The sequence below is a fragment of the Grammomys surdaster genome, unplaced genomic scaffold (assembly GCF_004785775.1).
Source record: "Grammomys surdaster isolate TR1022 unplaced genomic scaffold, NIH_TR_1.0 277, whole genome shotgun sequence".
Lineage (NCBI taxonomy): Eukaryota > Metazoa > Chordata > Mammalia > Rodentia > Muridae > Grammomys > Grammomys surdaster.
Genome location: NW_021604718.1, coordinates 44628 through 60981, shown reverse-complemented (window position 1 = coordinate 60981; position 16354 = coordinate 44628). Strand labels below are relative to the sequence as shown.

Here is a 16354-nt window from a genome sequence, read left to right as displayed (position 1 = left end):
CCTGACCTCGCCTGTATGTCTGTATGAAGGTGTCAGATCCCTGACCTTGCCTGTATGTCTGTATGAAGGTGTCAGATCCCCTGACCTTGCCTGTATGTCTGTATGAAGGTGTCAGATCCCCTGGACCTGAAGCTATAGACAGTTGTGAACTGCCTTGTGGCTGCTGAGAATGGAACCTAGATTCTCTGCAAGAGCAGCCAGTGCTCTTAACTGCTCGGCCATCTCTCCAGACCAATAAAAAGATTCTTATGTAGAGAAATACACTGGAAACAACAGCTTTGACTTAACATTGGTTTTGGGGGTTTTGTCTGTTTTGGGGTTTTTGCCCTCCAAAAAATCCAAATTAAAATACCCAGTAAGTTGGAATATTAAGTGATAGTGCTCCTAACACATCTGTCCACCCCAGTGTCCTTCCTTAGTGACAGAGTACACTGTAGTGTGTGAGCACATGGCTTACTGGAACAGACACTGTTGCCGAGCATTGGGAGAACATCTGGCTGCTTGTCGCCAGCCTGGAGAAGCTTACGTCAGAATTCCAAGTACTTTGGTACTGAATGCGAATCACCTTCTCACAGTCTTAAAGATTTATAGAACAAAGTTAGAGAGCCTCTGTAGTCTGGATAAAGAGTTACGGTATCCTGTTGAGGCAGAGCTTAGCTCTCTCCCCTACTGAGGACTGTCCTTGGTGTCAGGAGTGTGTGGCTGCTGAAGGAATGCTGTAAAGGAGGTTGTCCCTCCTGTGGAGACATCAGTCCTTGTGTTTACCCATAGTTTCCTTTGTAGCACAGATTTATAGCAGGGATGGAACCTAGGAACTGTTGCTATGAAAGCTTTCCCATGCTAGTAGCAAGACCATAGGGACCTCAGTGTAATGTGGTTAGTCTGATAGTTTAGATTTGTTTGAAATGAGTTAATTATTTATGATTACTTAAATATTTGCCTTTAATCACAGCACTTGGGAGACAGAGGCAGGCGGATTTCTGAGTTCGAGGCTAGCCTGGTCTCCAGAGTGAGTTCCAGGACAGCCAGGGCTACACAGAGAAACCCTGTCTCGAAAACCAAAAAAAGAAAGAAAAGAAATATTTGCTGTTGAGATTTTTAAACAGCAAAATGGAGAAGTGTTTCTAGTGGTGTACTGAGGCTTTGGAAAATAGCTCCTTTTATAAAAGAAGGCATAATACTCAAAATGCAGTATATGCCTGTGTTGAAATGACCTTAGGAAACCCCTGATTGGGCTGGAGTGGTAAAATAAGGGCCTTTACATTTATCTGAGGCTGGAGGATCCTCTGAAGGCAGCTCACCCTTGTGGCTAGTGGCCGAAGGCCTGTACTCACTATCTAAATCTCTGTACAGGGCTGCTTCTGTCATCTCTAGATCAGTGGTTTTCAACAGAGGGGACCTTTTGTTCCCCTGGAAACCACATTTTTAAAAGGGAGGGGGAGAAGAATCTGGATGTCATGGCATGCACATGTAATCTGAGCACTGGAGAGGCACAGACCAGCAGATCTTGGGTTTGCTGGCTGCCCAGTCCAGCCTACACGGTAAGTTCTAGGCCAGTGAGAGAAGAGATCCTTTCTCAAGCTACCTTTTCAATTTAAAAGAACTAGACAGTGCCAGAATAGCATGTGGCGTAGTCACTTGCTGAGTTGATTTTATATTCCTTCCCTCTGAGCTCTCAGTTTGTTTTTTAGATGGTTTAAGGGTTTTCTAGGAGCTTCTGCTTTTGGAAATTTATAATTTAGGGCAGAACATCATAATTTCTATTCTTTCCAAATACTGCTTTGATGGGGGAGGAGACAGCATTTTAGTGCATGGAGCTGGGGCATTAGCAGCCTTTGCTGGAGGGTTATAACCCATGAGAGAGAGCTGTGTGTGAGTAATCCCTGCCTGTCGCGTACATGTGAGGTGTATTTTAGGGAGTGTGTGTCCTCTATGGTAAGAATTAGTTAGTATGTTGTAATGACAGCATGGATTAGGGAGGAAGCAGTGAGATGTTCGCTGAGATGGTGCTTCATTATAGAAGTGTGCGAACATCGGGGTGACTGCATCAGTGAGAATATTGCAAAAGGCAGATTTGAAAATTGTTTGGTAAAATGAAAAATGATTGTGATTTAGGAATGTAGGTTCCAGATTTACATATGGTGATTATGTCCATGTAAGTGTCATTAAAAGGACATGTAATTGCTACTAACTAGTAGTTTCATTAAGATGAAAACACCACTCGCGACAGAGCAGCACTGTGATTCATGTTTCTTACTCTACTAATGGCCTCATTGAGAGATGGAAGCTTGTTTTAAAAAAAAATCAGAGAATGGAAACATACACTGTTCAAAAAACGTAACAAGTCTAGGATACGTTGGATATGTTTTGTGTAGGAATGCAGTATCTCCCTATGATAGGCTCATCTGCTTCTGAAACATGTCCTTTTGCCCTCGGTACATCAAGGGATGTGGAGTCTTGCTCATTGTTCCATGTGTGAGACCCGAGAACGTACTAGACTTTAAACTGCTGCTGTTGGAATTCCAAGTAGTTTCTGGTTTTCCTGTGACCAGGCTGCAACAGATCAACAGATACTACTGGAACCCTACTCTGTTTGTATCTGTGCCTGTGCCTGAGTTTTGAGATGTGGTCTGTAGCACAGACTGGCTTCTACCATATCCCACCTGTCTCTGCCTTCCAAGCAGAAGGACTATAGGCATGAACCACTTACTACTTCCAGCGAGCAAGCGAGCGAGAGAGACAGAGACAGAGACAGAGACAGAGAATATATCTTTTTCTTTTTAAGATTTATTTATTTATTATTTCTATTAATACTCTGACACACCGGAAGAGAGCTTCAGATCCCATTACAGATGGTTGTGAGCCACAGTATATATAGTTCTTGGGAATTGAACACAGGACCTCTGGAAGAGCAAGAAGTCAGGAAAAGAATGAGAGCATGAGAATGAATAAATGACTGAGTGTGACTCTTCACAGGATCAGACTGTGGATGTCAGAGGATAACTTGCAGGAGTCAGTCTGTTCTCTCTCCTTCCACCATGTAGGTCCCAGGGGCTGTATCCTCAGGCCTGGCAGCAAGTGCCTTCACCCTCTGATCTTTTCTTTACCTGCTGAACCATTTCACCAGGCCTCAATATATATGTTTTTTTAATCCAGGGTTTTGAAAAATGTTTAACTGTTGGCTGTTTAACTGGGCATTCCTGGCATAATGTGCATTTTGTTATCCCAGGTACATAGTAAGTTTTGTGATATCAGCTACCGTATTTACTGTTTTCTTTTGTATTCATAAAATAAAATAGCACGGTAGCTCAGTGGTAGGGATACACACCTTTAATCCAAGAACTGGAGAGGTAGAGGCAGGTGGATCGCTGTGTATCCAAGGTTAGCCTGGTCTACAGAGTGACTTCCAGGACAGCCAGGGCTACACAGAGAAACCCTGTCCCCCAAAAAACAAAACCACAAAAACAAAACAAAGCAAACCCCATAAACCACGAGCGATGGCATGTGTCTCTAATCCCAACACACAGTGACTGGCAGAAAGGTCATACATTCAAGCCACTGTAGAAAATTTAGCAAGACCTTGTCTCAAAATACAACAAACACTAGTAAAGGGTGTGCAGCTCAGCTTACTGACCTGCGTTCGTCTGGTATGTGTCCAACCCTGAGGGAACTGTTAGTGCTAATGGAGGAAACTGGGGGTTTGAGCCCTTTGTATCCTGATGGTGAGGAAACCGTTGGACCCTCAACCTGCACAGGACAGGTGGCACTAGGAGTCTTTATTAATGTCTGTTAATTGAGTTTTACAAAATTAGGGTTTTGCTAAACCTGCCATAAAACTAGTACCTTAGATTAGATACAGACATTATCTTTGTTTTATATATGAGGTTGATAGAATTTAATTAACTTCCTCAAGAGCATACCGTTATTAAGTGGCAGAGCTAGTATTAAAACCCTGATAGCCTACTTCCAGAGCCCAGCCCTTGTTTAACTACCTGGTGGGTGGTAAATATATACTAATCACTGTGATTATTGGGGACTGTGGGGACCCTGTGTGGCATCTGTCCTCCTTGAGTAGCTAGTGAAGTCAGAGGGTGGGACCTGCACCTCTTGCTCTAGAGCTGGCTGCAAAAGAGCCTGAGTGGTGGGTGATCATAATGGACAGCTGTTCTGCTGTTCCAGCTGAGCTCAACTTGTAGGTTTGGTCACAACCTGCTGGCCTTCCCCGCTCCCCACAAGCTCATCCCAAAGAGAGAACAGAGTTACAAAGTCTGCATGAGGCATGGCACTCGGGGTGGAAGTTGAAGAAGCCACATCGTGTAGGGCCTGACCTACATCGGTTTCTGACCACACGCTGGTAAAGGGAAGGTTGTCCTATGGGCTTATGGAGATACAGGGTGAAAGGCTGAGAGAGTGCTTGCCCTGGGTGGGCAGGTACACCTCTGAAGGGGTGACTATGCCTATACTTTGAAGAATAAAGATTTATTTGTGGGGTGGGTTGTGGGTAGGGGAGAGGAACTAGTTGCAGCAGGTCCAAATAGTTTACGGAACTGAAAGAAGCCAGCACACCCAGAGTAGGCCTGGGTTGGGGGTGGGGCCATGGCCAAACAGGGGGACTACTGATTGGGTGAGCACTGGGACCAGGTCAACTCATCTGAAACTTACAGACCATGGTAGGAAATGTGCATTTTATTCTTTATTCCGAGAAAATTCCTTGAGTTTAAAATAGTCATTTATTATTTTGAAATTATGTGTGAGTCAGAAGGAGAGCTACACGTGTGGGGGAGTCAGAGGGCAGCTTGTAGGGTTATCTCTTCCGGCTCAGTGGCAAACCCGGCTACCTGCTGAACAAGTGTGAGGCTCAGGTTTGTGGCTGGAGCGGTTGGATCGTTTACCTGGTGGAACAGGAACAGGAAGAGGACAGTTCTGTGTGTTTTCACCTTGCTAAGTTCTCCATACTTAGGTATCTTCTCCTGGACCTCCTGAGGTCCTGCTGCGTAGAAAAGAGATTTCAAGAGAAGATTGGCTTTGGGGGTTTTATGTTTCTAGATGGCGTTTAACCTGAAACGGTCAGTTGTATAGTTTTCTCATCCCTGAGACCAAACACCTTGCAGAAGTCCTCACAGGAGCGAAGGCTTACGTTCTCCATCTCACAGAGCTCCCTGTGCTTGCCTACACCACACACTCGAGCAGACATCGCGGAAGGGCTGGGCTTTGGGCTGTTCTGTACACCTTGGCAGGCAGGAACGGGACAGAAAAGATAGGGTGCCCAACCCAAAGTATCTCCTTCCAGCTAAGTTCTACCTCCAAAGTAAAAACACTAAGACGTTTATCTTTGTTTAGTGTGAGGGGATGTACAGGTGTGCATGTGTAGGGCAGAGGACATTTTCAAGTTGGTTTTCTCCTTTTAACCATTTGAGTTCCTGGAATCAAACTCAGGTTGTCAGGCTTGTAGCCTCATTCACTGAGCTATCTGGTTGGACCCTCCACCTCCTAAAATTTTAGGATTCCCTCAAGCTAGACATAGTGGCATATCTGTGATTCCAGTGTTCAGGAGGTGGAGGCAGGGGAATCAGGAGTTTAGGACTATCTTCAGCTGTAGAGTGAGTTTAAGGCCAGGCTAGATTTTGCCTAACAACAGCAAAGTGGTGCCACCAGCTGGTAGCCAAGTGTTTAACACATGCGCCTGTGGAGGGCATTTCACATTGAACTGTAACATAGCTATAGAGGGGTCACAAGGACGAGAAGCTAGAAAGCAGCCTAGGGCCCTCTCCTGAGGAACTGCATTGTCAGGAGCTAAAGTAGTAGAAGTGCGTGATGCAGAGAAGGTCCCAGAGAGCCCCGTGTCCATGGGGAAGTGCGTGATGCAGAGGAGGTCCCAGAGAGCCCCGTGTCCATGGGGAAGTTCGTGATGCAGAGGAGGTCCCAGAGAGCCCCGTGTCCATGGGGAAGTGCGTGATGCAGAAGAGGCCCCAGGAGCCCCGTGTCCATGGGGAAGTGCGTGATGCAGAGAAGGTCCCAGAGAGCCCCGTGTCCATGGGGGCTCCTGTAGGATTGACAGGAGGAAGGAGAAGTGGTTACTGTGCCAAACGCTAATCCAGAAAAGTGGTCATTGGACTTGGTTACTGAGCCCATTAGTGGGCTTGAGAAGAGCAGCTCCAGCAGGCTGGACTGAAGGAGGAATGGAGCTGAGAACAGCATTGTATGTAGACCTGTGCTTCTCAACCTTAGGAACTGTGTGAATCTCATTGTCACAATCCAGACTCTACTATGTGGACCAAGATCCTGCCTCCTCAGGAACCTCCCAGGCAGTGTCAGGGCCCTGCAGAGTGCACTTTGAACAGCAGAGGTGTAGATTGACAACTCCTGTTTTAGTGCATGAAGGGTTTGAGAATTGGCCTCTCTTCAGTTTCTGATTTGTAGCTCTAGGATGGTGTCCAGGCATTTCCTTATTAATCCTCAGGTGAAGCTGACATGGGTGGTTCCCATACCTTAAGAATTCGGAGATTCCTAAGCTTTGAAGAACTATGAGGGAAATCATCAGAAGGCCTTAATGAATATGGGAAATTTCTAGGGCATATTCTGAGACAAGTGACCCAGGAGAGGCATCAGTATGTAAATAACTCAGTGGTGGAGTGCTTGTTGCCATTCACATCCCCGGGTTTGCACGCGTGCACACACGCGCACACACACGCAAACAAGGTGAGTCAGTAACACGGGAGGGATGTCACTGAGAAGATGTGGGGTTGAGAAGATGTGGGACAGCCCCAAAGCATGTGGGTCAGTCCTGGGTTTTGATCAGAGGGTGTGGTCGGTGGTCTTAGAGCCAGGGAGACTGTAGAGAGTGCTGTCCGAGAGCAGCCCGGGGGCACAGGTCCATGAGAAGAGATGGAGCTGTCTGGATCTGCCTTTGGTAGCTTCTGTTCTATCAAGGAAAGCGGGAGGAGGGGTTGGAAGTTTGAGAGGCAGAGAAGTCATGAGATCATTTCAGAGTAGAAAGTGACCTTGTGAGAGGAGTCACTGTTTTAGAGTATGTTTGCAATTATGTTCAGAAGTAAAAACTTAGAAGCAGTCTGATTATGGATTCTTTTTTTCAATCATAGTTAGCCTTGGGTAATTAGGTGGTTTCGTTCACCCAAGGTTAGACTTTATCCAAGGGAAGAGTACAATGGAGCAGTCAGGAGGCTGAAGACAGGAGAGCTGGAGAGACAGCAATGAGGTCAGCAACCTGCTGCACTAAGGTGGAGTAGAGAGAGCAAGCCGAAAGGTTGGAGGGGAGCCGGTGCCGGAGAGAGATGGCTGAAGTGTGGTGCTGTGTGAGGTGGAGTTTCCGGAGAGGTCAGGAAACAGGATGTTGGATATGCCCTCCAGTTGGATAATATAGTTGCCAAAAATGTTGTCAAAAGTTGGGAGTGGAGGAGTACTTTCTGATAGGACAGACTTTTGGAGGATGATGGAAAATTCTAGTCAATAGATCACTGCAGCAGAGCTGATGGTTCTTCAGGGTTGCTAGCAAGGCCTTTTAGAAAACAAATGGGAAGTAGTGATCTTGAAGTGGTGTAAGATGCCACGCTACAGCCTGTGTGAGAGAGCACCCTTCTGAGGGCAGCACTCAGAAAGGAGGCTGGGAAATCCCAAGAGTGTTACTACAAATCAGATTGATGGTTAAAGAGTGAGGATCCGTGTGGTTTGGGGTGAGAGGAGGACTCTTGAGTAGGGACAGACTGGTGAGCCAGAGCTCTGTACTGGTCACTGCGGTTCTACACTGCTGTCACGTTGCTGCTTATCCCACCCGGCTTCACTCAGCGATCACTGTGTACATCACTATTGTGAGTGTTTATACTCCTCTGTCACTCTTTCCCACACCCGAGGGCTTCCTACGTGTGTGCCTCAGTCTCTGGGAAGTGTCTAGCACTTGGAAGGGCTCATTCTCCTGGAAGCACCATAATTTCTGGACTCTTTACTTTGAGCAGCATGAAGTCTCAAGGTGACAGAGGCCTGGGCACAGGGTCCATACGAAGATTATCAGTGTGTTGGCTCCCTGGACGGGCTGCTGCTTGGTTTCATGAAGTTGATTAGAACATAGCCACACCCACTTTATAGATTCCTATTATCTAGCTGCTTTCAGGCAACAACTACAAGCTGAGGAGTTGTGTCAGGGACCTTACGGGGCAATGGAGAGTCTAAAATGCTACTGTCTGTGCCTCTCTGGAAAATACTTACCAACTGCTGATATAGACAAAAGAGACAAAAGAAAGCTTCTTGAATAAATAGGAGCCTTCTCTGGGTGGTGGGTCATGAGTCGTTAGAGTCCATCTCTTGGTTTCTGTTTTTTTTTGTGCGTGTGTGTCGCCACAAATTTAATTTGGAAATGAACTAGCCTGAAAGGTTTTACAGAGAGTAGTTGGAGCGTTCCTGACGGTGGCTCTGCTGTTCTCCTCACATCAGTGCTGCTTTTGATACGAAGACGGGGCACCGTGTGGCTGTGAAGAAGCTCTCCAGACCGTTTCAGTCCATCATTCACGCCAAAAGGACCTACCGAGAGCTGCGCCTGCTGAAGCACATGAAACACGAGAATGTGAGTCCTCCTCCTCCTCCCGCACACACTGAAGGCTCACATGCGGTACGCGGACACACAACACACTGTCAGGGTGGGTTCATGCCGCACGAGGGCTGTCAGGTCGTCGTGGATGATGGATGGAGGGCCTCTTCCCAGGGGTGTAGTTTTACTGCAGGATCTCAAGAAGCATGTCACTTTCTATTTGTGTTGAGTTAGTTTCTGTGTGTGTTTGCCTGCTGGCATTGTTGTGCACCATGGGGTGCAGTACCCTTAGAGTCCAGAGATGTCAGACCCCTGGAACTGCGATCTCAGGTGCTTCTCAGCCCCACTGTGAGCCCCACTGCGGGGGCTGAGAACCAACCTGACCGCTCTGCTCTTCACTTAGATAGTAGTAGTGTTCGTTGTGTGTTGTTTGTTTTGTTTTTCTAGACACAGGGTTTCTCTGTATCGCCCTAGCTGTCCTAGAACTCACTTTGTAGACCAGACTGACCTCAGACTCACAGAGATCCACCTGCGTCTGCATCTCAAGTGCTCAGATTAAAGGTGTGTGCCACCACAGCTGGCTGTGATTTGTATGTTTTACGTGTTTGTTTGAGACAGGGTCCAGTATGTAGTCCTGGCTGGGTTGGAATTACTGAACCACTCTCTGTTGCTTTGTATTTTTAAACAAAGCAGGCACAGAGGGGAATGGGAAATGACCAGAATACTTAGACTTAATGTAGACATTATCTCACCTTTCAGTCTTTCAATTTTATGCAGTGAAAAACAAAGACTTGGGGCTGGAGAAATGTCTCAGTGGCTATGAGCATTTGCTGCTCTTGTAGAGGACCCAAGATTGGTTCCCAGCACCGACATTGAGTGACTCACACCTGCCTGTAACTCTAGCTTCAGGGTTCAGTGCCTCCCTCTGGCATCTAGGGTTACACATGTACACAGGGCAGGGGAGACAGACACAGAGAAAGAGACACAAAATAAAATATTATGTAAGGCAGGAATCCTAATTCCTTTTTGCTGTCTGATACACTACTGGCATGTTAAATTCTGAGAAGATACAGGATTTTTTCATGGTGTTATGTGAAGTGATAAGCCAGGTGCTGTGGCACATGTCTGTAAGCATTTGGGAGGTGGTGGAAGAAAGGAAGAGCAGGAGTCCAAGGTAGCGTAGGCCATATGAAATGCTGTCTGTAAACACCAAATCCTCAGAAAGAAATGATGTCAGAAGCATAGTCTGGGTAGAAAGTCGGGGGACTGAGCACATGGGTGTGTCTGCACTTGGAGTTAGTTCTACCTAAAACACTGCAGAAAGCACTGTAAGAAAGCCATTACTTTCTCACTGTTTGATTTTTATGTGTTCTTGCAGGTGATTGGTCTGTTGGACGTGTTTACACCCGCAAGATCCCTGGAAGAATTCAACGATGTGTGAGTGAATCTTTTGCGTTTGCAGCCTTAGCTAGAGGATGGGGATGAGCAGTCCAGGAGCATCCACACTTCCAAAGATCATTCTCTCTCTACCTGTTCTGGGTTCTTGGGGAAGGGGTCCATAAAGTGAGTATAAGGTTATGGTGGTGCACTCAGGGCACAGTGTAGCCACTCGGAGCCAGTGACGCGTGCTTACAGAAGTCCACAGGCAGGGAGGGTAGGGAACTTTGATTATAATTTTTTTCCATAAATGCCAGTCTCCATAGATGTTTCCTTCTTTGATGCCTCGTGGTGGCGGAGTTGACACTGAGGCTACATGCTGGTACTTAAGATAAAGACTTCTTCCAGCCTGCTGCCTCCTAGAAAGCAGAGCCTAGAAGTCCCAGGAAGCACACGTAGAGGCCAGGAGAAATAAAACAGGAAAGAAGGGAATGGTAACACATGGATGTGTTAGTGAGAACAGCTGTGGGAACTGCCCTGTGTAGGAAGCCCTACAGAGCACACCTCCATCCGACGGGGCTGCTCCTCTCCCTGCTCCTAACACAGCACACCTCCGTCCGACGGGGCTGCTCCTCTCCCTGCTCCTAAGCTTTGCTCTGTTGTTCATGAATGCTTCACACGCTGACACACGTGTGATGCAAGACAGCAGGTGTCTTGTGCAAATCCAGCCTTCCCACCACCGTACCTTTCCTAGTATGATTAACACCCGCATTAATTATCAACTTGACAGAATCCAGAATCACCTGATGGGCCCCTGGGCATGCCTGTTGAGGCAGGGGGTTGTCTTGACTGTTAATTGATGAAGGAAGAGCCACCTAAACTGGTTGTGACGATTCTCTAGGCAGGGCATCTGCAACTGTGTAGAAGCCAGCAGGGCAGTAGCATCTCATTCTTCTTGTTTTGGGACTCTGGAATTCCTAATTGGAAAGTATGTTTATTGTAAAAGCTAAACTGTAAGTTATCACTGCTCTTCCCTAACTTCCTGTATTAGTAAGCTACCTTTCTCTACCACATAACCAAAGAAATTAGCTTATGTAAAGAGAAAAATGGGTTTCTTACCTCCTGGTTTTAAAGGTTCCACATTGTAGTCAAATGAGCCCATGGTTTCTAGGCTTCTGGTAGAGGTGCCAGGCAGCACTGGGAGAGAGTGTTGACATAACAGAAACCACTCCTCTCATGGCTAAGAAGCAAAAGAAAGGACAGACCAGGATTCTACAGCCTGCAGAGCCATATGACTGAAGCCTTGCCATGCAGTGAGAATTTGGAATTTTGGTTTCTTCATGAAAAACTACTTCACAGAAATAGTGTAAGAATGTTTTCATTTTAGTCCCAGGTGTGGGGATGTGGGGCTGCTTTGCAGCAGCTGACTGCAGTTCGCCTCGGGCTCTAGCACAGTGTTTTCCAGCTAGTTTCTGGGATTGTGTAATGTTTGGAATTCTGGAAACTTTTTACAAGGCATATAAATGCTAGGGCCCCGATGCTAGGTTGGTGGATGGTGGTTGTTCAGTAGGGTTGGTTGCGGTTTGCTAGTGGTCGTGCTCAAGAAAAAAGAAATGAGATTCAGGAATCTCTCTCTCCCTTCCTCCCTCCCCCTCTCTATCTAGTGATGGGGGTGAACCCAGAGGATAAAGGGTGGGAAGAAAGAAGAACCCACAAAGTAGCAAAGACCGCTGCATTGCTGCCGAGTGCTTTCTCTGCTTCTGTAGCGCCCTTGCAAATGACGCCTTGGGCACGGGGCTGTGTGGGGTTATCTCCATCCACACTGTACCAACGCCACTCCTCATGCTCCAGTGCAAACCAGCTTCTCTCCTCTCTTTCTTTGGAATGTATGTCAACACCATTTATCTTTTCCCACAAACAACCAGGCAGAGAGCAGCATTTGTCCTCTTGTATTATGTTTATAGAAAAGGGAAAACAGGAACTGCCAAAGATGAAGTAGGCGAGGAGGAGTGGTGGCAGCAGGTCCCAGCCGGAGCCACTGAGAACGCAGGTAGCAGGAAGGAGGCTGCTTGGCCGCGTACAGGAACTCAGCCATGTTAGCTTGACCTGCAGATGAAAGTTTAGGAAGCAAGTGAAAAGGAAGACTGGCAGTGACTCAGAACAGTGACAGGCTGTTCCCGTAGTCCTGGCTCAGCAGCAGAGCGGAGGCTCCACCCACACAGGCTGAGCAGACTACAGAGCCCTGTTGCAGCCTGTGCCTGCAAAAGAGAGTGGTGAGAGACGGATGCTGCTGCAGTCTTTTTATGAATGACTTTGAAAACCACTGGAGTTGGGTCTGAGTGGTAACCTAAGTTTTTAGTGAGGATAGACTCTGACAGAAAAAAAAAAGACTCGTGGACCCCAAGTATTGGGTTTTGGTTTAATTGAGCATTCTGGAATGAAAAGTGGGCCTGTTTTTGCTCCATTGAAAGGACACTAATGAAGGCTGATGTCTATTTGAAGGGTTAAATTTTAAGATCTTTTTTTATTGTATGTATGTATGGCTGTGTGTGTGTGTGTGTGTGTGTGTGTGTGTGTGTGTGTGTGTGTATGCTATATACATACCTGGTGTTTGTGTAGGCCAGAAAAGTGTGTCACATCTTCTGGCTAGAGCTATCGGTGGTTGTGAGCCACAGTGGGGGTCCTGTGCAAGAATAGCCAGGGCTCCTAACCCCTGAGCCCTCCCTACCTAGTCCCTAGCTCTTGTTTGAGCAAAGCAGCTCTCAAGTGCTGTCTGGTGGATACTGTGTCCTAAGTGCTGAGTACCTGCAAGTCAGTTAATGTGCTCTCAGTGAGAACAGTGGTGAGCCTGAGCGTACAGTAGGGAGTGTTTCATTGCTGACTGTTGGTGATATTGATACCAGTCAAAGACTTAGCACGCTTCCAGAACAGAGCTTCTTTCTGTGTTCTCTACATATTAAACATCTTCACATAGAGAATGAGAATGGAGTGCAGTGTTGCCTGTCGAGCCTTTGTGAACTGTTTGTGTTCACTAAGAAAACAACATTCCGAGGATTAGAGACGAAGGGTGCCGGATGCATAGCAGGCTCCAGTTCTGAGGCTGCATGCCCCATGCTAACCAGCAACGCTGCAGTTGCCTCTCAGATGTGCAGCTGGCTTTTGATTGTGCTTCTCCTGAGTATGTGCGTCTATGTTTCAGTTACCACTTTTCCTCTCATCATACAGTTCACATTTTTGCTTCATCTGTAAGACTATGTGTACCTTCAAGAAAGGAGCAGTAGACTGTTTTGTTTGCAAGCAGCATGCAGCCATGAAGATGGCTTGAGAAGTGAGCACATCTGACGCAGACTGCTGCATGTCATGGTTGGGCAGGTTGCACATTTTACAGCAACACAAATGGGAGATCCTTTGAGCACTTCTCTTGGTGTTCTTAGTTATTGCCTGTACTATTCAGTGTATAGATGTCATTGTTGTCTATCCTGAATATTTACAAATGCAGAAAGTTTCAGTAGACTATATTACAGTCAAGTCTAGAAAGAGCTGCAGTTTTTCTCAACCCTTTGTTTAGTTTTGGTTTGATTTTTGTTTTAGTTTTTTGAGACAGGGTTTCTCTGTGTAGCCCTAGCTGTCCTGGAACTCACTCTGTAGACAAGGCTGGCCTCGAACTTAAAAAATCCACCTGCCTTTGCCTCCCGAGTGCTGGGATTAAAGGTGTGCACCACCACTGCCTCACAGTCTCCAAAACATTCTTAACTAAGCTGTCTTAGCTGAGTAGGCAGGGGCTAGCTTTAGGACTTTTTAAAAAATACTTTTTCAACTTTCAGGAAAACCAGCTTGTACTGGGTTAAGTGGAAATAAGCCTTCCAAGTGACTTCCTCCCCATTTTACAACTCTTCATCCCTGATTTCTTTTTTCCCTTTCTTTCTTTTCTTTTTTTTCATTCATTCATTCATTTGAGACAGGATCCCCTAGGTGCCCCTGGCTGACCTGTAGTTCCCGGAGACTGCCTGTGTCTGCGTCTCTGCCTCACTCTTCATATGTATTAGTTTATCTCTGTGACGGGATCTCATGTGTCCCAGGGCGGCCTTGAATCCCAGACCCTCCAGCTTGCTCCTCCCTGGTTCTAGGATAACTGCCATGCACCGTTGTACCTGGTCTGTGCGGTGCCTGCTGAGCAAGCCCTGCTCCTCCGCCAGCTCAGCCATGGAGGCGTGCAGGCGCCGCCTCAGCAGCACTTCTCGGTTTGCTCTCATAGATTTTGTTCACTGTTTGAATATCTGCTTCTGCCAAACACAGTTCTCATCCTTGAGGAAGACTGCAAGCATATTCTCTAATCATTGAGTTTAGATGACCACATAGCACACAGTGTGGTGGGTGTGGGAGGCCCAGCATGGTCTGGCTCTGTGCACTCTCTGACCTTGTGTGACCCACTTTCCTCTTGTGTCTCTCTTTGTATCCTTTCTAATACAGACAACCAGCCATACCCCAACAAAGCCTCTGCCTCCTCTCCTCATAGCCCGGCCTCTCACACTTGCTGATTGTTCCCTTTGGCCCCATACAGGGGTCTCTGCATCAGACACTTGTCCCCTCGTGTGCCCTAGCTGAGCTGTGATCCCCAGGAGCTGTCTGCCTTACTCTGCCTGGTGCTTTGCAAATATTGTCGTCATATCCTCCTGTGGGTTTTCTCCCTTGCCTTGTAAGCTCTGTTAGAGCGGGATGCTCTCCTCTATCCCTGATTGTTAGTGTCTGGAGCAGTAGCGGGCGTACCTGCAGGTATTATTTGTAGAATAAATGATTGCAAGAACCTATCAATCTACCTAGCAACTTGTAGGACAGCTGGGGTTACATAGAGAGACCCTGTCTTTAAAACGCAGAACAGTCAAAAACATGACGCATTCAAGTGGCTGAGAGTGTACGACATGCAGATGGTCTGAGCTGTTAGCTGGGTTTTAGCAGCATCCCAGACTTACAGAGGACTTGGATGTCAGAGTTGTCAACTGACACAACACTATGATGTAGACTTAGCATCTAGGTTGTCAGGTGAGGGGACAGATTGGAACTTTTTTGTACATGAGTGTAAACAAAGCTGCTTCCTTCTGGGTGCTCTGCTTCCGTTTCCCGTTACATAGCCAAGGTCATACCTGGCACCACTGTGTTCTATCGTATTCAAAGCCCAGTGTGCAGCTGAGAGCCAATAAGGAAATAGCCAGTGAGGTCAGAGGTTACTGGGGCGGAGTAAGGGGCTGGAGGGATTCTCTCTCACTGAATGAATGAGAAGTGTGACCCTTGGTGGTTAATTGTCAGCTCCTGCCACCGTTTTCAGGCCTGTTTAAATCTGGAAGACATGCTCTGCCTTTTCCTAATTGCTTTTAGATAGAGCCCACAGTGATGGAGATGCCAAGCTGTAACAAGAGGTTTTTGTTTTGTTTTGAACCTTCTTTGTATTGTGCTTTTAAAAAGCCTGAGATAGTGGGAATCTTGATAGTTGGTTGTCACCCAAGTGTGACTCTGGAACAGGGTGGTTTGGAACCCCAAAAATCACCAATCCTGAATTCCACTTAGTGCTGGTTGAGAGACAAGTCACTTGTCTTACTGGGGACTTAAGTTTAGAGGATGTCACGTCCCAAGTTAGAAGCAAAACTGGAATCCGGTAGTGAAGTTGTTGTTTTGGCCTTCAGCTTACAATATAATCTCACTTAATCTTCTAAAGATGAGGCATTGGATAGCTTTCCTATTGCAGTGCACTCCAGCCTTCCTTAATTTATTGTAGGAATTTACTCTTTAGTCCAGTGATAATATCAAGCATGTCTTCTCAAATGCCATTAAGTACACTTGTCAGAATCAGAGTACTGTGGAGACACGGGCCTCTCTTGTGGTGCCCCTTTCAGATTATCCATTCTGCTTTTATGGAACTTGGTTAGACAGTGAGTTCACCTGCTTGCGCTTCCATAGCCGGCTGATTTGAGAAGTGGCTTGCCACCCATAAGCAGTAACTGGTGCTTGTTCCTGTCCTGTGTTGTATGATTTGCTTTGGAACTCCTTCTGTATGTGAGCTGAAATTTGCTACTTGGTGATAATAGATTGATCTTGGACCTTGTGGGAACAGCATGGACTGATGAGCTGAAAGAGCCCGGCCCCGTAAAGAGTGCTTTCAGTTGACTGGTAGCCTAGGAGAGCTGTGCTGGTTATTTCTGTGTAAGTGACTAATTGTACTAACGCGGTGGTGTGACAGTCTCCTCCTCCTCTTAGAAACGGTTGTGATAAAATGGATCAGAAGACTGGATCCACTGCGTACGTCTCCCAGCTCATCAGAAACAGCTGTGTGTGATAGGAAAGGGGGCTGGGGGTCCCACTGGGGCCGTGTGCTCTCACCGTTTGCTGTGCCTCTATGTGTGATGTGTGTGATGGTTGCAGATGCATGTGTACTGTGGTATGGAG

At 46.8% G+C, this 16354-nt stretch overlaps 1 protein-coding gene across 6 annotated transcripts in view; it reads left to right on the top strand.

The window, feature by feature from the left end:
* The window catches only part of Mapk14 (mitogen-activated protein kinase 14), a 57452-nt gene that overhangs the window by 14836 nt on the left and 26262 nt on the right, over positions 1-16354 (top strand). For all 6 annotated transcript variants that reach the window (XM_028777053.1, XM_028777052.1, XM_028777056.1 and 3 more), the window contains exons 2-3: positions 8446-8575; positions 9918-9976. In XM_028777053.1, the coding sequence (XP_028632886.1) occupies positions 8446-8575; positions 9918-9976 (189 nt within the window). The remainder of the gene's footprint in view (positions 1-8445; positions 8576-9917; positions 9977-16354) is intronic.